Genomic DNA, 24,842 nt, shown 5'->3' with positions numbered 1-24,842 from the left:
AAAATAAGTGATGAAGGAGCCTCCTATGTGGAGGAGGCCTAAGTCTTTGCCTTAGTGTGGGGAAAATGACTATTTCTAACTGGCAAATATAGCATGAAACTCAGGCTTTTAAAAGTAATGCTCAGAAAGAGTCTGATGGAAAGATACTTCTTGAGATTACCTAATATTCATCTGAATATAACTTCTATATAAACCAATTTGAAAATATTAATCCGAAAGACTTTAACTGATGGAAAGTAATGGAAAGAGTTGCACAACAGTGCAGTACTTTCAAACCTAGGTCTTTCACTGCTTGTGCATCCTCTTACGAATTTTTCAAGTTAAACATACATAGCACGTATTTATGCTTGCAACACCAACAAGGACAGACATAATACATTTGATTTAAATTTTTTTATGGCAAAACAGTTTGTAAATCTGGCTGTGTTTGCTGTAGAAGAAATAAAGACTAAACTTCATAATAAAGCTTTTGCATTTTAATTTGTAGTTGAACAATAATATGGTTACAGGGTTTTTTTGGTAGCAATTCCCACGAAAGTCTCAATTCTCAGAATTCAATGCCAGGAGCATTCTTTTACTTTGTGTTGTAAAAACTGGATCATTTTAATTTTCCAAGGTGATAATTAATCAACATTTACAGGGTAAGGCAAATTTAATGCCTTTATAATTTTCTTATGCAGTGTTTTTCTTCAGAATTATATAACATCAGAACAAAGTTTCTTAGTTCCTCATGGAATTGACTTCGAACTCATTTCATTGTCTTAACTGTTTGTTGGGTTATATTTCTGTTACATATTTTATACAGTCTGATATATCACGTTAATAGCATTCTTTGATCCACTAAGAAAAATTTCTCCCTTTAGATTTTTATTAAATTTTGAAGTGTAATTATTACATTTTTCCAGACTTTTGAATAAAACATAACTTATGTGATAAAATGTCCTTCTTCTAAGTAACCTGTTCTTTCTATATTCCTTATTTTTATTCTTGCCTTTTGTTTCTTTTCTTTTTTCCTTTCTTTAAATGCTGCAAAAGTTGCCTGGAAAATCGATATTTAAGTGTGTGTGTTTGGATCCCACTTATTTTCATGCAACTTGCTCTTGCTTTTTGTTTTCTTATTCCACTCAGAATAAGGAATTTGTTTGCCGAGGACATGACTATGAAAGGCTGGAGGCCTTCCAGCAGCGAATGTTGAATGAGTTCCCACATGCCATTGCTATGCAACATGCTAATCAGCCAGATGAGACCATCTTTCAGGCAGAAGCACAGTGTATCCACATAATCACAAAGCCATACTCTGCACTTACATTTTCTATGCTTGTAAAAAATGTAGGTACATCTATAGCCAATTTCGCTCATATGGTGCCTCCACTGAAATAAATGGTAGGTGAGAATTTCCCTGCATTTTGTCCCAGCTCACTCTATTATGTTTAGAAGTTCCTTGTGTAATTTTAGTTCTATTTAAGAATTCCTTAACGTGTTATTGACATTATTTTTAGCTAAAAATACCTATAGAACTATCACCACTGTGATAATGGTGTAGCAGTTCAAGGTACCGTAATTTAACTTCTTACAATACAACATTATGTTAGCACGGCATGACATATTATGTAAGAATATATTTAACAAATCCCTTTATGTACTATTCCATGTAAGTAGCTCTCTTTCGAAACTGAAGATGAAATTTTCAACAAAACAGTACAAAGAAATCTCAAACAATCAAAAAATCTCTCTAGTTCCTTTCCCAAACCATTAATAGTATAAAAGCATTTTATGAGGCACACTTTTTAAAGAATTTTTCTTATGTAATGCTTCAGGAGTCAATATGCTTTGCTAATTTGAATAAAGTGGGATAGCCTTAACTCTTTACATATAGATTTGCAGATTTATGCAGTGACACCGATTCCAGAAAACCAGGAAGTTTTGCAGAGAGATGGCATTCCTGATAATATCAAGAGCTTTTACAAAGTAAATCACATCTGGCGATTCCGATATGACAGACCATTTCACAAAGGGACCAAGGACAAGGAAAACGAATTTAAGGTAAAGTATCATGCCCTTTCCTGATCTAGTGTACCTATGGATTTGTTTGTAACATCAACAAAAGCTGCCTTATTGAAATATCATCTGCATTTGCATTATTCAGCTGATTGTGGTACATCAAATTCTCTAGAGAGATGGTACCTCAGGTTTGACTATTTCACTTCTTATTTTTAATAAAATAGTATCAAAAATATTTGGAAGATGCAGAGGTTTTGCTGTATATGTGACTAAAATTGAAAAAAATTCTTTTTTTTTTTTTTTTTTTTTTTGCATCATGATATATAGAAGGCAGAACTGGACAGAGCAGTATCAGAAAAGTTTCTCAGGCAGATGGGAAAACATTAAGGATGTAGTCTGGGGTATGGATAGGATAGCTTTAGGCAATCTCTCTCTAGAGCAAGGGAGAGACAGTTTTGACTGAACTGCAGCATAATGACCTGTTCCTGTGATATCAAGACTAAAAACTACCTCTGAACTTAGAGATTGTCTCAGGGAAAAGCAATAGTACCTTCCCTAATAGGTAAATCCCTTCTGTTCCTTCTACTAAAAATGTCACAGTGAAAATTCATCTTTTGGTGTAATTTTAATTCTTACCCACTAGAAGCACATCCTGATGCTGAATATATTCTGGTATTTAGTCAGACAAAAAGAGTTATCCCATAATAATTTTGTTATAAATTTAGAAGAAAAAACTGTAAGGATAATAAATTAGCTAAATTGAGTCACTGTTGTCTTCTGATGTATGTTTGAGCTTTGTTTTAACTGTACAGCTTACATATATTTTTTGTAAGCACTATCCTGTGTGTTGATTTATCATTTTACAAACCTCTGGCACAAAATGTTTACCAGTATGATATTTGAGTATCCTATCAGCTATGTATTCTGGAATCTTCAATAGGGCTTCTCAAAGGAAACCTAATCATGCTCTCTGATCTGTAAGTTGTTCTGCTTCAGAACTCTTGTTCTTCTCAGATGTTGGATCAGAAAATAAATATTACAATACCAATGCAGTTGTGTGTGACTTTAGGAGATTTGGGGACAACATATAATAAAGTTTAAGATTGAAGAATCAGCAGAAATTACTGCTTAGTAGTAGGACCTAGAAAGTAAGAAAAAAGCAAGTGTCATTGACTTATTCTACATTTCAGTAGAATTTGGATGTTAGTATTTTTTTTAATGTATACTGTTACTTTAGTGAAGGTGTTCATAAAGGAAACTGGTAATAGTTAAGGAAGATACAAAGTCAAATAAGGAAATAAATTGCTTTTGTATATTTCAGAGTCTATGGGTAGAGAGAACCACACTGATCTTGGTGCAGAGTTTACCTGGAATATCTCGTTGGTTTGAAGTAGAAAAACGTGAAGTGGTGAGTATGAGACTCATGTCAATACATATTGTGGCTTGGTTTACTTCCTTAATCATATGTTATTCAATCAACTGCTTTAACATTTATTACACATATGTAATTTCTTTGACCAAGTTCTCAAGGTGGCAACAACAAAATTATTTACAAAGTATATTGAATTGTCTGATTTCTCTTGTCTTGAAAAGTATTTCTAAGAGCTACCCTTAGGATTCATTTAAACAGTTGAGGAAAAAGAAGTTGAGAACAATAATGGACACCCAAAGGCAACATTTAATGTCAGTAAATTACTTAAAACTCAGCAAATGTACCAGTCTGTTATTGACACACTGGAATTTCCTCTCCTTTCTTGTTCTATTACTTAAAAAAACCTTAAATAGATTCTAGCTATATTTGGAGGAGGGCTCCTCCTATAAAGATCTCTAAATAACTGGTCAGTTGCTGAGCCCTGGAGTACACATAGCACCTGTAACTTTCTTCCTTCTTGTCGAAGCTCGTCTTAGAATAATCCCATTAAATATAAGGATACCATAGTACAATCAATTTTCTCTAAAACTCTGCTGTGTTTTTCTTTTATAATAGCAGGAAAATGTCACCATCTTGATATTCTCCTACAGTGAGAGACAGAGGTGGAGTTTAGTAATATCAAAATGTATGTGACATAAGAAATTTTGTTAGTTGACTCCTGCTGAGTCTTTACTAGGTTAGTATGACCACTGATATGAAGACCTTCAGTTTACTAGCATTTTACCCTTACAGTCACCATTTACAAAAGTAAACTGGGAGTGTATGAGGTCGTTACTCAGATTTATGCTTGTATATTTTGGTAAATTATAGGCAGCTGCCAAGCCTCTATTCTTCCCAATGCTCAGCATTTGGTTTTTCTGGCAGTTCACACTACCTGTTGAAAGAATTTCCCCACCCTTGAGAGTTGAGAGGCACATCCTTCTCAAGGCTGCCTTTGACTGTAACTTGATCATTATTTTAGCTCAAAGCTTGCATTCAAATTCCTGATCCATAAAGTCTCATTGGTAACTTCACTTTGGATGGGGAAACTAACTAACCAATACTTAAGCTCTGCTCTATACCTTTAAAGTGATTAAGCTCCCTGACCCCAAGCTTCTTTTAGGTAATTACCAAGGACGGTTTAATCGTGAATTCTAAGAGTTCCACTGCTGGCTGAAAGTATGTTAATGTTTTGCAGCAAGGGCTGGGTCATCTCTCAAGGTCAGATAATAAATCTACAAAAGAGTGCCAGTTGATTATTTTGATCATTGATTGCATGATAAAATCAAGTCTCTCTGCCAGCTGAGAAGTATTTTGTCTCTCAAACTACTCTAGGACATAGAATAATATTGTTTTATGTTAAGAAATCAAAAATTACCTGCAATATATTTCATCTTTCAACTGAAGATTAAGTTGTTTGCAATGCTTCTCACTCGTGTTTCAGGTGGAAATGAGCCCCCTTGAGAATGCTATTGAAGTTTTAGAAAATAAAAACCAGCAGTTAAGAACACTGATTAGTCAGTGTCAAACTCGACAGATGCAGAACATTAACCCTCTCACAATGTGTCTAAATGGGGTTATTGATGCAGCAGTTAATGGTGGAGTTGCTAGATACCAAGAGGTAAGCAATTTACTTTCTGTTTATTAAAAATCCTATTTCTTTCTCTGTACAGATGCAGCTCCTCTGTATGAATTAAGGACAGAAAGGGCTGTATGAATAATTGTTGTAATTATACCTATATTGCACTTTTGGGTTAGGTAATGTTAGTGACATGGTTTATTGAAATAACCATTTTGCAGTAGATAGTACCATAAACTTACTCCAGTGATGACTCAATTCACAATTACCCTGCATTCTTCAGTGACTTTTTTGGAACTTTTCAATTAACCAGTTAATTGTAAGTAAATTATTATAATACACTGCCTATTCTGGCTTAGGAGTTACTTCTGGCCAACTAACAAATTTGCTTTTTTGTGCTGACCTTCTAGTTTTTATATGCATGTATATATATATGTATATATATTTTATTTTATATATATATATACACACACACACATAAATTCTCAACAAGAAGTTCATTATCTTAAAGAATCATAATTTTCTTGATCCTTCTTGTATCTCTTCTCCAAGTTTTAAGAAAAGCTATTTTGGGGGGAGTGGGGAAAGGCATTTAAAAAAATAAATACAATTTAGAAATGTCTAACACTGGATTTGTTTTAACAGTTGTTGCTTATTATTATAATTTCTGATTCACATAAGGAAAACCTTAAATGTTTGGGATGCTGTATTTATACAAAATTCTGTGGAATTATGAAACTTCAGTAAAAAGAAAGAGTTGGGGGTTTCTTGCAGCCCAACTTGATTTTTCTCTTTCTCCTAGTAGTCTTACGAGATACTTGAGTCTGCTGGTTTTTCCTTTGAAAATGTCAATTTGAATAACATTCTGTCCACTTGTCTCAAAAGCTGAGAGATTCGGTGTTCACTCAACAGTGTTAAATTTGGAAAAACTGCATCTTAATTAAACTACAAGAAATTGAGTCTAGTATAGTATTAGAATCTGTCATCAAAACTGCAGTGTTATGAAAATTGTGAGACTGAAGCAAAGCAGTAACATTTTTTATGTTTCCCAACTGCCTTTAAACAACAAAACTGTTTAGCATAGTGAAGCAAGATGAAGGGAGTCCCTGGAGAAATACAGTCACGTCAGAACTATGTCTGGTTTGAATTAGCAATGTCAGAGCTAGCTCAGTGTCTCTGCACAGCTTCCATTCTTCACAAGCATATTGAAGGTTCTAGCTTGCTCCTCATTATTGTCCTTGGCTGTAATTCTTGGTCTCTTAGACAGTGTTTGTGTTTCGATTCCCTTCTGCCCTCTGTCTCTCACTGTATTAAAATAGGACTTTTCAGCAATTGGTTTTGTAAACATCAAAACTGTTAGCAATAATTGCAAGGCTTTTTTTTTCTTCCATTTCTCTCTAATTCTTCTCGTTGCATGTCCATTTTTCAGTCATTATATGTCTACCTGTTTTTTTGCCAGTTCTTATCTTCTACCTTTCTTGCTATCCTATTGTTTTCTGTAAATGCTTTTCCATTTCACCTGCTTTTCCCTTCTGCTCTGTACAAAGCTCAGTAGCTCTTCAAAGCTCAGTAGCTCTTCAAAGCTCTTCAAAGTTCAGTAACTCTTGGAGCATTTGGTCTTGAGGTAAGAGTGACCATGTCTTTACTATTATCTTCCTTCCCTTCAGGCAACTTCCAACTTTCAAAAAGTGTCCTTTGACCATCTGCTGCCTTCTTGATTCTATCTTCCTTCTTCCCTCTTTTTCCTCTTTAAATTATTTCCTGGGTTTTTTTTCTTTTCTGATGGGGAAGAAGCTTCATATTTCAGCACCTTCATATTTCAAATGTTGAACCTATTCATTCACTAGTGGCTACCTTTTTTTGCGAATGGTCTCCACCAATGACTATATGATTAATTACTTATTTAACATGTAATATCAATTATTGCAGTTCAAAGGAACTTAGAAAACAGTTCTATGTTATCTAGAAACTTGTTTTTAAAAAAAGAAATAAAAGTGGTTTGTTTTTACTCACTTTGTTTTACTTTGTAATTTTATTGTGCTTAGGCGTTCTTTGTCAAAGAATACATCTTGAACCATCCAGAAGATGGAGAGAAGATCACACGCTTAAGAGAACTTACACTCGAGCAGGTAAAGTGGGGAAAAGACTGACAAGATGGCCTGTTCAGCTGTTCTAGCTAAAAATGTCCCCAGATAAAATAAAAGATATCAGAGGTTAATAATTGCCCTGTGGTCTTCAGTGTTTTCTGAGTTAGATTCCAAGTAGAGAGTAACTTTCTATACAAGCAGCTTTCTGGGCCATGCTAATATATTTTCCCTAGTCCTTTCCATCATCAACTACTTAATCACTTCAAACTGGTTTGTGTAAAATAAAGGTTGAGTGAGAGGCCTGTCTTGTCATGCTCATATACAAATATTTTATCACTATCAGAATAAGCATTAGTTGAATTGAAACATTTGATGGCTTTGGCATATATTTGTATTTTGCTAATATTACAGAAAATATTTTCACTACAAGGTTTGCTATAAGAGCAAAAAAGCATTCAAAATCTTATTGCAATGAAAGAGATCTAGTAGTAATTGGCAAAGTAGGTAGGCAGTAACATAAACACAAAGTGGTCAAATTAAGCATATGAGTATTCTATGGGTTATATGTTTTTTGCATTTTTTTCTCCATTCATTTATAAGCCAATCACCTACCAGCCTCAAATATGAAGTTTTTCCATTTGAAAATGCTGAATATTTTTAAATCAAAGCTCTTACTAATATATTTCAGGTTTTTTTAACTGGCATTTATCTATTTTTGTTCTATACAGCATGTTGAAGTTTCAAATTTTATTGCCAGCTTAGAATTTGGCAAGATGGAAATTCCATTTTTCATCAGCATTGTGGGATTTTTTGGTCAGATCAGCCAAGTGACACATCCTCAGACAGTATAAATCAAAACAGATTCACTGGCCTCACTTTAGTTTCACTGAGACAATGAATAGTAATTGGCATTATAATTTAACTTCTTCAAGCTATGGTTAATCTCACTAATGTTTACAATATAAAACTGGGGTTTAAAACTTCCTGTTGCAAAAATGTGGGTTCCAAGCAATAGCAGCTCAACCCTCTCTGGCACCCAGAGCTGATTTAACACAGAGCATTTGGAAGGGCTGGCATGGCTGTGCATGTGGATGGATGTGCTGCAGTCCTGACCCCCGGTCAGGGATGCTGTACAGCTGTGAGCCTGATCGCAGGCTGCCTGAAAACATCAGCCAGGAGCTCTCATCCAAAGATATTACAGCACACCCTAGCTATTTTGTTTTTAAATCTGAGTTTATCTGGTTCCTCATGTAACCAATTCAATATGCATGTGACCAAATTTGAGTGAGATTAAAGTTTTAGCACTGTAATTCTGAAGCATGTCATGCCTTGTGTCAAGGATATACATCGGGCCACCACTTATGGACGTCTCTGGGGAGCTGAAATAAGATAGGGGACTGTGGACTTAATTGCCAATATATTACAGAGGATTTGATAATTGCTGTTGTTTCATGCTTTTTACAACTGTTTCTGTAGAAAATATCTTTTGTTTAGGGTTTAGAACTGCTCCTTTGTAAAGTTCCCATTAAGTCAGATTTTTCACTATGTTATCCATAGTGTTTTTTAATATTACAGTTAAATTTGCATAGGTGAAACCTTCGGGAAAGTTGAACGGGAAGAGGTGGTAAATCCTCTTGCATGCTTTTGGTCCTAGCCCTTTTTTGGTTACAGGTCATTCAGAGATTTAGACAGGTATTGGATTTTTTTTTTTTTTGGTATCCTAATTGATGATGAGAGCTTAAAGAAAATGCATCAAAATTATTTTTTCCCTTTCTGCAGGCCCAGATTCTAGAATTTGGCTTGGCAGTGCACGAGAAGGTGGTGCCACAGGACATGAGGCCGTTACACAAAAAACTGGTGGATCAGTTCTTTGTGATGAAGTCAAGCTTGGGAATACAGGTACTCACATGAGCAGGTGCAAGGATAGAACAGAAGACTGTTCAGCTGCATTAAGGGCTGGTACATTTTCCCAAGCAATAAACAGTGACATCTTTTGGTTGTTTGTCCCCATTACAGCTTGTAGCCTTTTTGCAGTGCCACAAAGCAAAGAGAAACATAAACTTCCTATACTATGCAGAGAAAAGTAGTCACATTTTACTAATAGTAACATTTTACTATCATTAGTGAAAAGTTAAAATATTTTTCTTATTAATGATGAAGCTAATCCAAAATAACATGTAACTACATTTATTTGTAGTTATCTACATGTCCGTATCTTAGGAAATGCTTAAAATATTATGTTAATTTTAATTAATCTTCTTTTAATGACTCACCAGGACTTTTCTGCCTGTGTACAAGCTAGCCCCGTTCATTTCCCAAATGGAAGTCCTCGTGTATGCCGGAATTCCATACCTGTTTCTATGAGCCCTGATGCTGCCAGGGTAATACCACGACGCAGGCAAGTTAAATATTAGGAATCACATATTTTCGCTACCTGTGGAAGGTGACCCATAAATACTTCTATTATGTGCATGCTTTCTTGTATGGTCTGGCTGAAGTGTGTTCAGCCTTGAATAGCTGGTATATGTATTCTCTCTCCTTCTTTCTCTTTCTTTTCCTTCCCCCAGTTAAAGATTAATGAACATGTGCTGTTCTCACATGAGAAATTATGACTGACAATTAGAGTTAACCATTTTATATTTCATTATTCTTATAATAGCCCCTTGAGTTACCCAGCTGTCAATCGCTATTCTTCCTCATCACTGTCATCCCAAGCTTCTGCTGAAGTCAGCAACATCACTGGGCAGTCAGAAAGCTCAGATGAAGTTTTTAACATGCAGGTATAAATTATTGTCATTCTTCAAACTGTACAGAATCTTTCTTACAAGGCTATCTACTAAATTAAATCTTCTGTTATTTAATTCAGAAATCTCATAACTATTGCTGATGTTTCTTTTAAAAACCAAATCTTTAAATGAGATGTTAAAATAATTAACTTAGAAATATGTTTTTTTCATGTAACTGTTTTCTCTTGTTTAAATTAGAGCATTAGTTTTATTACAAATGTAGTAAGTAGCAAAGGACTATGATACAAAGTGATCTGACAGTGCATAGACTTTTCTGTCCAGTTGTCACATTGTGATATAATTATTTTACTGTATTAATTGCATTTCTATTTATTTAGTATTTGGTTACATCTTTGTGTAGTTAGATTGATGCTTTTTATACTGATTTGCTATTTCAAATTACTGATAAATTACTCTAAGTTCTTTGTTCTAGTGAAAAGTATGCTATAAATATTTGTTTTCCAAACCAGTAAATGTGATCTGGTAACAACAACATCTCTTCTATGCACAGCCTAGTCCATCTACCTCAAGCCTGAGTTCTACTCATTCTGCTTCACCTAACGTGACCAGTTCTGCTCCATCCAGTGCCAGAGGTCAGTGCTTCCCTGCTGTGGTAAACCGTATTAAATGACTCTTGATACGTTACACAGCTGAATTTCTGCATGATGTTACTGGTCAGACATCATATTTAGCCAATTACTTGGGGAATCTGAGGATTTTTTTGTCATAAGGATTTTTTTGTCATAAGCATAGAATTGAAATGTCTTGAGATTCGCTGCATGAATTTAATCACTAGACACATTTATATTCTAGCTTCTCCTCTGCTGTCTGACAAACATAAGCATTCCCGAGAAAACTCTTGCCTGTCTCCTAGAGAGAGGCCCTGCAGTGCCATCTACCCGACTCCTTTGGAAACTTCTCAGGTAAGAAGTTTGTTGGGAATCCTCGGAGCACAGATAGCTAAGAAGACAATAAAGGTGCATGCTGAACTTCGAGCAGATTTGGTGCCTGTTCACTGTTGTAACTTCTTAAGGGATTTTTTTTATAGTTTTATAAGCAAATACTCTAAAATATTTTAGATGTAAGAGATGTGAATAGAGTACATAGTGCTTGGTCACATTTCTGCTTGATTTCTTTAGGTGTAGGTCTGTTTCTTTACATTTACTTAGTGAAGTGAGAGAGAGATGCAGAGATTTACCAGATGACACAGCCTGCTTGTTAGAACGACAAGCATTTGTTCAATCTAGGGAAGAAGACAAAGAATGAAAAGCTCTTATCATGTCAGTTGTCCTTGATGAGCTCCCCTTTCTTTCCTTCTGAGAAATCTAATTGTAGCCACTGTGAGATAATAACCTATTCCATGTGGCAATTCCTGTTTTCCAATGTAGTTTCAGAAAAAAATTATAGACATTTTGTTACACCAGAGAAAACAATGTATTGTGGTTTTGCCTTAAAATACTGTTAGACAGGTCTGTATGAAATGTGTGTTTTTTGAGTATTCTGAAATTCAACATGAACTTGGTAAGCTGGCCAATACTGAGTCCTTATTTCATCTTTTCTTCTTAATGGACTTATTTTCCCGAAGTGCTTTTCTTTAACACAGCTGCTGTTTTAATCCCTGCCATCACACAATGCACCTCTTGCTGAAGCTGAAAAAGATGAGATAATACATACAGTGTTAAAAGCTGTCCTTTCAACACTCTCATGTCTTTCAGAAGTTTTACCATTGACAAAAACCAGCTCCAGGATTCTTTATTTTAGAAATTATTTATTGATTTCTAACTAGCTCTTTTCTTGTCCCTTGTTTCTTTGGTTATTGAATTGGCTCTTGATTTACTTTTTAATCTCTTTTCTGTTTAAGGCCTCATGCTATTACCTGAGGGCTTAAGAAGTAATACTGAGGCTTAGCCAGACTTAGACACTTCTCAGGAACTACTTAGAGCCGATAGATCTACTGGGCACTTTGTCAGTGGTAGTGGAGCCAAAACAACAGACAGGAAAGATCAGGAGATGCTCTTCAAGTAAAGCGGTTTTACAGTTTGCCGCAAAGAAAAATTATCCCGTTTTTGCTCCCAGACTACAAACTCTTGCTTTGCCAAGTGGAATGCGACTTCTGTCCCCCACTCTATCCGAGATTGCATAAGGGAGGCTGAGGAGCTCGTAGGCCCAGTCTCCGCTCTCTCTGAGACTCGCCCAGCAGGAAAGTCTCCCAATCTGTCTCTACCCTCAGTGTCCCATGAGAGGGTAAGTAGAAAATCTTCTTGCTCATACAGTGAAGGATATTTCAAAGATGAGAAAGTCTGACGGTTTCTTTCTGCCCTTATAACTGTAAATAAGGATATATCTTTCCGGGGAAAGGTGAAATTTCTTTCTCTGCTGTTCCCTTAGCAGTAAAAATGGACTGTGATCAGAAACAAAATCCTGATTCTCTGCCTTCTGATAAAGAAGGGGAAAAGAATTCTTCAGGACAATTGTAAGGAGATATCTTAGAGATACCTGCAACTCTCATTTAAAGTTAGCTGCTCAAACTGTTCCTTGTCCTTCCTCCTTTCATTCTAACACCACTTCAACAGCGTTGGTTGGAGCTTCACACTGAGAGGAAAGGACCACCCATTTATGAATTACTTTGTTACATACATCTTGATGAAAGCAATTTTCACATTAGTGTTTCAGCCAGGAGAGGTGAGATTCACAGGCAAAGTCTTGAACTTCAAGTCTTTCAAGCCATAGCTACCTTATTTAAGGAAGTTTGATGGATTTCACAGAACAAGACCACAGCAGTATTTCATCTGCTTCCTCATTGAAATTGATGCTCAAGGTTATGTAGAGCTGTTTTTAGTCAACATCCATTTGTGCTTGCTTTGTGATCTCTGGCTGAATGGTTGTACAGTGTCTCTCCAGCTCTTCCCATACTCTGAAGAGGAATGGCTGCTGTCATTGGCTGGTCAACAAGCCTCCTTAGTTTTTTGTGGTGTTATTCTTCCTATTGAAGCTTTTTGAATTTCACATTTTTGGGGTTTTTATTTGTGTGTCATTAAACATCCTGTGATTGCTCTTGTTCTTCCATATGGTTTTTTATTTCATTCTTTTTAGTATGTCTTTGTTTCTTTGTATTTCATTCAGCTTTTGTCTCTTTATCTCCTCCAATTTCAGTTGCTTTTTCAGCCATTGCTCTTTACCCTTGCAACAGAAAATGGACTTCAACACTTGTCCATCACATCCTCGTGCACTGCAGACTCACTAGGCAGTGGACACTCAATCCAGACCAGGCAGGAACATATGATCACACTCTCTGTCACATCAGAGTATATATGTGGGTTTAGCACCTCAGCTTAATGGGAACTCCAGGAAAACAGATATTGCCTGACCCAGAATGATTCTCATATGACATACAGCACACCTACTGTAGCTCAAAGTGTACCAAAAGCATTCTGTCTCTGAGGTGTTTCAAGTGAAGTTGAATTGAGCTTAAGCATTTGCTCCTCACTTTGTAACACAAAGCTGCAACATATTAGATCAATGATGATTGGTTTGCAGCTGGGTTTGCCATCTTGTGGAACCCCAGCATAGTGCCTCACCAACTTGGCACAGTGCTCTGTAAACACTGGAAAGAGACACAATAACAGGATTTTTTTTGGATTTCACTGATCATCTGATCTTGTTTTTAAAGAAAAAAAAAGAAAAAACTGCATGTTTATCTGTTGCCATTTCCTCTGGAAAGTATATCTGAATTACTTGTAGGATTAACTGTATGCTGTTTAGATATGTTTTCAAGACAAACTAGTGACCCATGGATTATTTGAATGCTGCCAAATGAAATCAATGGTGGATTTTTTTTTCATACATTTACTGTGATTTGTAAACAAAATGGATCTTAAGAAAATTAAAGACAAACATGCTTTATGGGTCAGCTCTTATCCACAAGAGAAGTAAGAAGATTGCTACCAAAAAAAAGTCAGGGTTGGAAAACAATAGATAATGCTTTTCTTAGGTAACAGCCATAACTTGAATATTATCTTGTTCAGATCCTGATTCTGTAATGAAATTATTGCAATTATTTTAAGTAATCTATTAAGATATCTCTTTAGGAATGAGCTTTTTTATGTTTTTTAAGGCGCTGGAAACTGTCAGAACTCAGTACATAATAATCCTCCCTCCAATTCCTGTGTGTACAATTTTCAGAAAACTAGTCTACTCTCTATCTGTATACACATACTTTAATTAAACTGTTTATGTTCTTATGTGATGTTTATCACTCTGCCTCCTAAGCAGACCTGGGGATGAGGGAAGATAATAACAAAAATATATTTGTTTTCTTAACGGCTACTGAAATACAGCAGGAGCTATGTGTAAACCGTGCTGTTCTCAATTTACAGAGAATGATGTTTAATCATATTGGAGATGGTGCTTTGCCACGAAGTGATTCCAATCTGCCTGGCTCTGACAAAGGTAAGCAGACATGCTACAACATGCCAATCTTTGAAGAACAGAAACGAAATTAGTCCACCATGTTCCTGTAGAGTGCCTGTTCTTTTGAGAGCATACTGTCATCTCCAAGTGTCAAAACATTCTAACCAACTAAATAAATTATGCTAATAGATCTAAGTGTCAAAACACTTTGTCAAAGAGGGAAGGACTGAATTTTGCACTCAAATAAGGCCCAGAAGTTTGCAGGAGGGAATGATGGAGCAGCAGGTTTCATCAAGCTGCCTGTGAGACCTGTCCTTTCTGCTTCTCAAGAGAGACATATGTGGGAAAAAGCCAGGTCTGGAGACTGGGGCAAAGGGAAGGTAAAGAGATGGACAGAGTCCTGAAGTTTGGTACCTGCAAGTTCCATTTATCAAATATAACTCAGAGTGCTTCTGATTACACTTGGATTGAAAACACCAATTTGTGGTTTCTTGCATTTTGGGGATTTTGTTTTTAATTAGTGTAAATGAGAAATATGTGTATTTCCATCGAAAAAATATTGCCTCTTATAATTTTGCACATGGGGAAACCAAATATTGTAGGCATAGTAATTGTTTGCCATGATTTCATTATGTGCCTCACATCAATAATATGTTCCATCATTTCATTATGGTACCTTTGTGGTATGCTGAATAAAGGATACAGTAAAATAAATGTATAGAAAGTAACTATTTTAATAATATACTGTAATAAGTACTGACCAGCAATCAGATTTTCTTTAATAAAAGCTGTATTTTGTAGGTAATTTTGAGTTTACATTTTTATGAAAACACAGGTGGAATTTTTTCACAGGGCTGAAAAACATATGAAATAATTTAACATGGAAATAGCAAAACTTTTCCACTGGCCCATGCAGCCAAGTACATCAGAGCATTGTTAAAATGAAGTATTTTCTCCTGAAGACTTTAGCAGTCCAAAAAAACTGACTGCTTGGATGACTTAAAAGAAAAAAAAAAAAGACTTATCAAGATATTCAGGCATTTGAAGTACCTAGGTCTGGTGCCAGGTGATTTTTAGGATGAGGGCAAAACCATGCTGCGTGACAGCTTACATTAAAAAGCAAATACTGTATTGAATATTTTGGCAATGACAAAGCGAAATGATCCTCTAGAAAATAGTTTATTCTGTTCATTGGTCACAGGGTCAACTAAAGTGTAATTATACTGTAACAACATTGTTTCAGATATGAGATCAGTGTTATTTTTACTATACTTATTGTATTAAATCCGGTGTGTAGTGGGGTTGCAGTCTGAGAGCTCTCAGAGTTGCTACAATAGTGATAATTGATGCCATCAGTTAGCAGCAATACTTTGCTTTTTCGTTTCATCTTTGTAAATAAACACAGGGTCCTTGCATATGATTCTCTACTCACAACTGAAACAAGTAAACAGGAAGGAAAGTGTCATGGCAAAGCAAGAGGTTTGAGGCTTTTAAGGTGGGGGATTTTTTTGGTGGAGTATTTGGGAAATGAATGGAAGGTTTGAAATGGTTGTTTTCAACTCCTTTTTTTTGTTTTTAAGGAAACATAATGAGAGTTGTATTTTTCAAATTAGCTTTTGTCCTGCCCATGTTAAATGCCCTCTCCTGTCTGACTTCTTTCCAATATTGGTGATATCTTGATGACATGAGATAATCCAATTCTATCAAGGAAGATGTTCCAGATCCCATGATCTATGGGATCATTCAGTTAAAATCATAGAATCTGATCAGGGTAACAGACAAAGAAAACACCCACTTTTATGCATGGCAAGGTGGTAGTCAATTTACATAATCAAGCAGAGATCCTTGACCACAGAAACAAAGTGTACAGAAAATTTCTCAGTCCATAATGATTTCTTAATTTGATATTTTTTGCTGTCAGACAATTTCAATTTCTTCCAATTTTTACTCCCTACATTTTGCACCCTTCTTTCCACCTTCTCTCAATTCTGGATTTGTAGTCTATGCAGGCAACACAGGAATGTTAGCACAGAAAGCTTTAAGAAGGAGGTCGATAGGAATTTGGAGAGTTCCTTTCCCTACTGCCTTCTGTATATAAAATGAGTTAATGGGAACAATTTATGAATAGTCTATTCCCTTCTGCCTGGAAACCTCTAAATAGGAGTCTGGTGCAAAGATAAACTGATTATATTAAAAGGCTTCAAGCTTATCTCCCTTTGCGGCTGGATTTGCAGCGCACCAGAGTGCAATCTCAGCTGCTGCTGCTGTTGATGGCTGCCACTGCTGGTCACAAACTGACCCAAGGGCCAGGTGCATCCATCAGGCATCCATGACATTGATGGCTGCTCTTTAAGAGCTTTGTAGGTGCAGATGTTGTTAGGCGTTTGCATTCTGTCTGTTTTTACGCTCATGGATAAAAGCAAGTCAGAGAACTGGAAGTGTTGATGCCTATGACAGTTTTTTCATTCTCTTCCAGCTGTAAACACCACCCCCAGCAGCTGGAGCCTGGACAGTGGGAAGGAAGCCAGAAACACATCAGAAAGTGGAAAGCTTATATCTCCTCCTGTACCACCAAGACCTGCACAGACTGGTGAGTTAATGGACATCTCAGGTAAAGCTCCAGTACTCGAGGGCTTAGGTTCTTTCCACTCTGTTTGATGTTTAACTTCTTGAGCAGGTTAACTTATTATTTGATTTCTTACATGAAAGGCTGTAGAACTGCCTCTGTGGGTATTTTCATCTCATTAATGTTCTCTGCAGTTTCCAATACTCTGCCCCTTCACTAATGAATGAGCAGTTTCAGACAGTTCATGTTAGTATGAGGAAGGATGATCAAATTTAGTCTTTTGATTTTATGATAATTGGAGGTTAGCAATCAGAAATGATCATTAACCACAAAGAATTTTAGTGACCAGAAAATGCACAGCATTCATGAAAGTACATCAGTTACTATAATCATTTTGCCTTTCAAAAGATTAATTTCCTTTTAAAGGAAAGGCTCCTTAAGTGATACTATAAATATAATTGTTTTCAAAAGAGGAAGTAAACATTTTGTGTATTATACTTCAGCCTCTGAGTTTGTCCAGTCATGTTTCTAGTATATTTGGAGGTAAATGTTTGATAAAAGTATATTATGTATTTTCTATTTTCCTTATTTGACTTACAAATACATAATATATTTCTTAAGAACAAAAAGGGAAAAGTTGTTATATTGACTCTTTTTTTAACTTGGTATCATTTAGTAGATTCTAAATCAATTTAAAGTGATATAAAATTTGTCAGAAAAGGCAGATGCAGAAATTTTTTATACTTGGTTGCACTGCAAGATAATCCAGAGAACAAAGCAAAATAAACAAAATCTCTAAAACTATTTACAGCCATTGACCAAGAGAACTAGAGATTATGTTCACGTATCAAATGATCTACTATCCACTTAAAAAGATTTCTTAGTGAAAATTCTAATGCCACAAGTGCACTGAAATCCTTCTACCTTTACAGCATCACCAGCAAGACACATAGCCTCCGTTTCCCCTTCTCCTGCTGGGAGATCACCAATGAAGGTACTGTCTTATTGCAGTGAATTGCCTTTGTGAGACAGATCTTATGTGTTGTGGGGTAGATGGTATATATTTAATGTGCATTATTTGGGATTATATTATTATGTTTTCTTTTTTCTTATCATATACTGTACAAAAACCAGTATTCTGTCTCCAGCATGGAAGAAGGGGAGGTGCCAGGAAAACCTGTTGTGCAACCCATTGGTTTTATTGTTCCAGCATTCAGAGCTGTTAGATTAGAGGGCTCGTTAGAGAGTATTTCCTGCTTCAATCATTTTAATACCCATTTTCCTCTGCAGGATCATCCAGGGCGGTTGTAAGAAGATGCAAGTAGTTTGACATCTGCCAGTAGGACACATTAAGTATAGGCTGTGAATAAGCACTGGTTCTTCTCCGGTAGTTAAACATCCAAAGTAATTTAAGATCCAGGCTAAACTGAGCAGATTTCATTTCTATTTCAAGATGTTTGCATGTGTTGGTACCCACATACTGTTACCTGCTTTTTTTCTGGAAAACTTGACTGGGAAATCTGTGTTTTCCACAGCACTGGAGCACACAAACACGCAGCCTGCTTATTCCAGGCGAACCCTGGTGCTGGCAGAGTGCCTGTCATTGGTCTTGGGGATAGCCTCTGCCACCCCATTGAAGCAGAGATGATTCTGCAGGTAGAAATATAAGAGTCAACCACATGGAAGGAGAGCAAATAGAAAGGAGCATGACTGATGTTTCAGGCACTCAGATGCAAAGAGAGAGGGAAGCAGCCCCGCCAAAGTAACTCCTCAGCAACCCAATGCCTAACTAATACTGCAGAGATACACGTTGCCTGAGGAGGAGACCAGCACCCCAAAGTATCTCTTTTCCCCTTGAGGTCCCTAATTACAAGTCTACACTCATTGTCCTGTTTGCCTTCCCATAAGCCTGTAACATTACAGCTTGTGTCTGCACAGTGGTCCAAATTCATAACAAAGCAATTCTGCTGACCATCAGAGTGCCCCATAGTCTTATTATCATTCTGCTGAAGTGAGCACCAATCCCAAGTTTTGCCCTAATTGCTTCCTAGGAAGCTCTTTAGAACATTAGGATCTTGTCCAAAGATGAGTGACCCTTCCTTTTCATCCTTAATGGACACATACTGGCGTGACCACTGATGATTCTTAGGGATGTTTGAAGCTTGGCCTAACATTCTTCTTCTATAGGTCTGGACAGAATTTAAGCATTTTACAAATGCTCTTCCATTGCTTGGAAGAGCAATGCTGGCCCAAAATACTTCTGAGAAGTGTTGGATCTCACTTTGAGCATCCCTGAATTTCCAGACTGTTTTGGTGTCTAGACTGTTACTGCTACTGGTAAAAGTAGTCTATGCTGTTTTACCAGAACTAAGTGGTTACCCATGCAGGCTTTACATATTTGCCATTGTTCTGGATGACAAAAGCAAAGGTCCTAAATCTTATATATGATCACTTACTCCAAGTGTCCAGTGTCCTTGGAACTGGAGCCAAATAGATAATTTATTTGAAAGCCTTGACCGTGGATGTTTGTGGGAGTAGGAGTGCAGTTGGAGCTTCCTCACATTCAGAGGAATGGAACATGAAATGAGTAGTTAAACAGGCTCCAGAGAAAGTCTGAAATGTCTTCACCAGGTGTTGAGCTTTAAATAAAACTCACTTTGCTTTTCCACAGCAACACACAGGGCTCAGATTTTAGCCTTTCTTCTAACAGTGAGCTACCAGAGAAAACCATCTTAGAACAAAACCCACTGATATAAATGAAATTTTTTTTCTCCATTGATTTCAGTGCTCTGTGGATCCAGTCCTAGATGGATAACTAAAATTATCTCAACACATAAAGTCAGTGCAGCCAGCTCTGTACACCCCTGCCCCTCTCCTCCTCCACTCCCATCCCTTGTTGCATGGCTCCCACCCTCACCTCAAGCTGAGCAACTGAGCATCAACCAGTCTAATAAGAATGGGAGTGAGAAATTTGTCTTTATTTTAATTTCTCCATCCCTTTTTTAGCCTGAGGCTTGAGACCAATAAGTCAGGATTGTGTCAGATGACTCCAGTCATAAGTAGATACATTGCAAAAAAATTTTAACTTGGAAAGTGTGGGCTAACCTTTGACAATTTTCAGTTGAAGTTGCTTCACTGGACTAGAACTGCTCAGTGGTTTTAGGTAGGCCTTTACTGTCCATGCCTTTTATTTGTCATCAGTACTGTTGTTGCTGCTTGGGCCCTCAGCTCCTGGTCCCTCACCATCCGTCACTGACCTGTGAGGCTGCTGGTGCAGCCTCTGGCCACCTGTGCCCTCCATATGGCCCTTGTCCCTGAGGCACACGTGGTGTGTTGTGTTTGTATGTCTAGGGAACACCTGGGTAATGGGGAAGAGGAAGGGTGGTGATGCTGTAATCTCCTTCCATTCTGCTGCTGCCCCAAATGGGATCAGGAACAGCAGAGAAGGGGGCTGGCACCCAGCAGTGGCTCTTACCTTGATATCTGCTTTGTGCTACTCCCCCAACACTGTTTTTACGGTACCCTCAGAAACGATGCCATGATGTAAGTTCACTTTTCACTGCATGACAATGCACTAAAAGCTGTGAGGAAAAGCTTTGGAAACTGAATTTGGGATATGAGAGCCTGCAGTAGCAGCAGTAGCTGGGCTTTGGCGTTAGGGGGCAGGATACCCCCAGGTATGCCCTGCGCCCAGTGATGCATTCTACTTCCAGCTGGGAAAACTAAGGCTGTATTCTGAAGACTTCCAGATTTTTCCAGGGTATTATGATAGTAAGATAACATCTAAAAGCAGTTTTATTTCCACTTATATGAATTACTAGCGTGTCCACTATCTAAGGTGTTCCCAGGCACTACTGAAATGAGCTTTTTATCAGTGTCTTACCAGGTCTTGATTAAACAGGGACACAACCATTTCTGTTTATCAAAGCTCAGAGTTACGTGCACTGTACCTATGTATGTTTTCAGTCTGAGCAGAGAGACACTCTCCCTCCTGGGTGCCAGGTAAATTCTTCTTCTGCCCTTTCTTTTGAGCAGGGGTCTGTGCAATCATTCACACCATCTCCAGTGGAGTATCATTCCTCGGGGCTCATATCCAACTCCCCAGCGCTGTCAGGGAGTTACAGCAGCGGCATCTCTTCGCTCAGCCGATGTAGCACATCAGAAACATCAGGCTTTGAAAGCCAAGGCAGCGAACCAGCAGTGACTGTCCCAAGCTACAGCATTTCTGAGGAACCTGTGAGAAAAGAAAGCAAGACCCCACCACCTTACAGCGTGTATGAGCGGACTTTGAAACGCCCCGTTCCTCTACCTCACAGCCTCTCCATCCCGCCCGCCGCAGACCCCCCGGCACTGCCACCCAAGCCACAGCTGGTTCGGCCAAACAACCTGGAAAACAGCAGCAGGAGGACTGAGCAGGTTCCCCGGCCCAGGCCTCTGCCCCGCAAAGTCTCTCAGCTATGAGAAGCCACTTTTATATTTAATTGCAACACATTCGTTACTGTTTAAGAAATAATATTTTTTAAAAATGGTAAAAGTAATTTAGTTAGGCACTTTAATATTTTGTCCGCCTTTTTTTTTGAGTAATTTCAAAATGCTTATTAATATTATGTTGCACATTTGAAATGAAATTACTAATTTAGGTTGCCAGATATTACAGGAAGCATGAATGAGAGGATTTTTTTAAAATTTCATGGTGGTGAATACTGATAAATGCTTTTATTTGTACTTTATTTTTATTTGAAAAATCTAAAACCCTACAACTCTCATCTGAGTTAGCTGAATGCTTCTTACAAAATGCAGAATATACTGACTGGATCTTTACTACTAGAGAAAAATGCACGCTTTCTAACAAAGTAGTCTGTAGACTAGGATGTTTCTGCAAGTAGGCTGAAAGTTGTTTCTCTAACCTGATGAACAGGTTGGTCATTTCAAATGTATGTGGCAAAACTGAGATAAAATGCAAGTTATACAGCAGAGGACTGTTGTAAGAATGTGGTTTGGAATTTTTGAAACACACACTTGGCTTATGTTACTTTTAAGATGGAAAAATACCTGTATCTCATTCAGCATACAGCACCATTCTGGTGAATCCCGAAAAAGTTTTGTGCCATTTGTGTATGTACCTGACACATCCCTTTTCTTTTTGAGGTGCATTTACTTTTATTCTTCTGGTTAATGTATTTTTTTGTTGTTGTTGTTTTAGTTTTGGGTTTTTTTTAAAGCTAGGAGTTTTCTAGTGAATGCTCTCTGCTGTTCTTGAAAGTTCACCCTAAAATACAATCTGTGTATGAAATAGGTACAACTCAATTGTTCCTTTAACTTGTGTACAAGAGTCAGTACTCACTATTATCAAGGCAATTCACTAAATAAGCCAATTTTTAAAAATAGAAATGGCTGGTTTACAATCCATATATTTCAAAAGCTAATTGCAAAGGTCATTAATAATTTTGTAAAAATCTAGCAAAAATTCTGAACAGTTCCTTGGATGTGTATGAGCCATTGGAGCCAAGCTTTTGATTTACTTTTTAGCTTGAGTTCATCACCATCATCTTTATTGTTGAGAATGGTGTTTGGCCTTAGGTTGTATTTTAGTGACTGGCATCTGAAGAGCTCTGGAAAGCTAATGCCAAGACATAGGAATGTGGAGGGAAAAGAAAAAAAAAGCACCTTCTGTATGTATGTTTTGTATCCTCTTTCTTTTATTGACTGTTTAAATGTGCTTGGGAACAGATGTGTGAACTGCATTTTAAATCATATTGTTAAAAATATTCTCCCTCTTTTGTTGGGAAGCTCATGTTGATCTTAGCTGTGTTTGATTTGTTGATAGTTTAACTGGAAGAAAGTGACCACTTTTTTATATTCTCTCAATTAAACCTTCAGCAGTTACAAGCTGTTGACAGTAGTTATAGAAGTTTTCTATAATAAATGTTCAAGTATTTTTGTACATAATTGGTAAATTTTAATAAGGAGTGTACCATTATGTGAAAAAGAAGCAAACAGTTGTGTATGCAGTAAGATTGTTATAATTATGCCAAATACTTTATGTATGGAAAAAAGAATATTTGTAAATATGTGCTTTTAACAATAATTCTGCCATATTGACTTTACAATTTTGAATGTCAGAAAAAATAATATATGTTAAAATATTTATGTTTTAGTGAAAGTATTCATAACTTGAAAAGGAACATATGAATTTTAGCTTTGTATCTTGCTGATTTCAAAGTCTGGAATTCCTTGAACTAGCTCTTGCTTTCTACTATAACATTTTTATGTCTGTAACCACATCATAAAACCTGTAGAAGGCTACATATTTATGCTGATATAAAGAAGTAATGCCTGAAATTTAAATAAGGTGTCACAAGTAAGATAACAAAGCTGCTCTGGATTTTTTTTCCACCCATGTAATTTAATAGATTTTGTTTACTAGTGCTTGAGCACAGTACAGTATGAATCAGTGTTATTTGCTCCTGAAGCCTTTTTTTTTTTTATTTCTGGCAATAAGCAGAATTGATGACTTTATCATTTGTGTGCATTACTGGTCAGCTTTGCAGCAAAACATTTCACAAAGTCTCTGTTTACCTAGACACTCATATTGGTTGCTGCATAATGCTAGTATGAAATAAAAGAACTTGCTTAATCTTTACCGTACAACTTTTTTTCTACAGAATGAGAAATTCTAATTCACTTAGTCACAGAATGAAAGTTCTGACTCCTTGTCTTGCTAAATCTTTTTTTTCTTTTTTTTTTTGGTTTTTTTGTTAAAAATCTCCTGAGTTTTCTCCCTATTTGGACTCATACTTGCTTTGTGAGACAAGGTGGGGAGAGTATTGATATGCTCTTCTGAACAAGTGAAGAATGTAAAATTTACTAGAGAGTTCACTGTAAATTAACGTGCATGAGCATTCTGGTTTTATAACCAGGACATCAGAAATACTCTAAACAATAGAAAATGATGTAAAATTGACAGGGTACTCTTAAGCCGAGTTAACACATTTTCTGCTTAGCCAGTTTTGACAAATTGATTCTGTAGATCAGTTTTTCAACCTGATTACCTATAAAAAATGTAGTATGAAATTTTGTTATGTATGTTGCAACACCCACTGCTTGAAAACCTAATGTAAATAAAGGTCTTGTTTGAATTTTATGTAGTAGTCATAAATATAATTTTACCACTTTCCGGATGATGGTGAGTAATTCAGAAGCTCATACAGGAAGACCAATGGGAACAAGTTGCTCTTACTTCTCAATAGCTTGAACATTAACCAGTGTGTTCGTAATAGGTGACATAATCTTGTATTCAAGTACCATATTTGAGATGCTGGAGTCTGTGGGATGCCAGAGAAACATCCTCAAACTCGGCTGCCTGGCTTTGAAATGACGCAGTTCAGACTGGTTCTCATGATGGCATAAGAGCTCTGTAGTGTGAGTGAACTCAGTTATGATGTCCCAGGCCAGTTGCTGTGCCCTGAAAGAAGCACAAAAGCTGAAATTACCCCTCTTGGTAAAGGTTTCAGGGCAGTGCAGTTATGGCCCTGCTCACATGAAACAGGGTATAGTGAAAATCTTCTACATGAAAGTGGCACCTTGCCCACCTGCCTGACCATTCTTCCTGTTCACTCATTGTCCAGCAAAACAGCACCTGCAAAAAGAACAATGACAGAGCAAAAACGTACCAATAGGCAGGAGTCAGTGCCTGAGGTATAAATGATGAAAAGCATCTTGTTTTGAATGTAACTGTGGTCAGTGAGGCATGTAGCAGCATTGTTTCAGTAAACCCAGGTGCTGACAGATTCAGATCTTTGCTCCAGAACTCTGCTGGTTGCTGGAATTTCTGATGATTCAGGCAGAGCCCTGACATATGCCAAAGGGCAAAGTCCTATCTGGTGGGATATTGTGGAAGGATGGTTGTCATTGGATCCTTGAGATTCTCACCTTGAACTTTTTATGTGGGAGAAAGCCCTTCTCATATTAATTTGTCTTTACCTTCTCTTTGACATTTTAA

The 24,842-nt window shown here is 36.9% G+C and overlaps 1 protein-coding gene across 1 annotated transcript in view; it reads left to right on the top strand.

The window, feature by feature from the left end:
- The window catches only part of DOCK4 (dedicator of cytokinesis 4), a 223,712-nt gene extending 199,728 nt beyond the window's left edge, over window positions 1–23,984 (top strand). The window contains exons 40-54 of the mRNA XM_066550492.1: window positions 1,129–1,270; window positions 1,877–2,043; window positions 3,323–3,409; window positions 4,857–5,033; window positions 7,037–7,120; window positions 8,858–8,977; window positions 9,355–9,476; window positions 9,738–9,858; window positions 10,376–10,457; window positions 10,678–10,787; window positions 11,941–12,108; window positions 14,241–14,313; window positions 16,751–16,864; window positions 17,773–17,834; window positions 20,876–23,984. Coding sequence (XP_066406589.1) covers window positions 1,129–1,270; window positions 1,877–2,043; window positions 3,323–3,409; window positions 4,857–5,033; window positions 7,037–7,120; window positions 8,858–8,977; window positions 9,355–9,476; window positions 9,738–9,858; window positions 10,376–10,457; window positions 10,678–10,787; window positions 11,941–12,108; window positions 14,241–14,313; window positions 16,751–16,864; window positions 17,773–17,834; window positions 20,876–21,301 — 2,055 coding nt within the window. The 3' untranslated portion in view covers window positions 21,302–23,984. The remainder of the gene's footprint in view (window positions 1–1,128; window positions 1,271–1,876; window positions 2,044–3,322; window positions 3,410–4,856; window positions 5,034–7,036; window positions 7,121–8,857; window positions 8,978–9,354; window positions 9,477–9,737; window positions 9,859–10,375; window positions 10,458–10,677; window positions 10,788–11,940; window positions 12,109–14,240; window positions 14,314–16,750; window positions 16,865–17,772; window positions 17,835–20,875) is intronic.
- Window positions 23,985–24,842: the final 858 nt, after the last annotated feature.

The sequence above is a fragment of the Molothrus aeneus genome, chromosome 5, assembly GCF_037042795.1.
Source record: "Molothrus aeneus isolate 106 chromosome 5, BPBGC_Maene_1.0, whole genome shotgun sequence".
Lineage (NCBI taxonomy): Eukaryota > Metazoa > Chordata > Aves > Passeriformes > Icteridae > Molothrus > Molothrus aeneus.
Note: the sequence above shows the minus strand (reverse complement) of the source record. Positions and strands in the feature narration are given on the sequence as shown.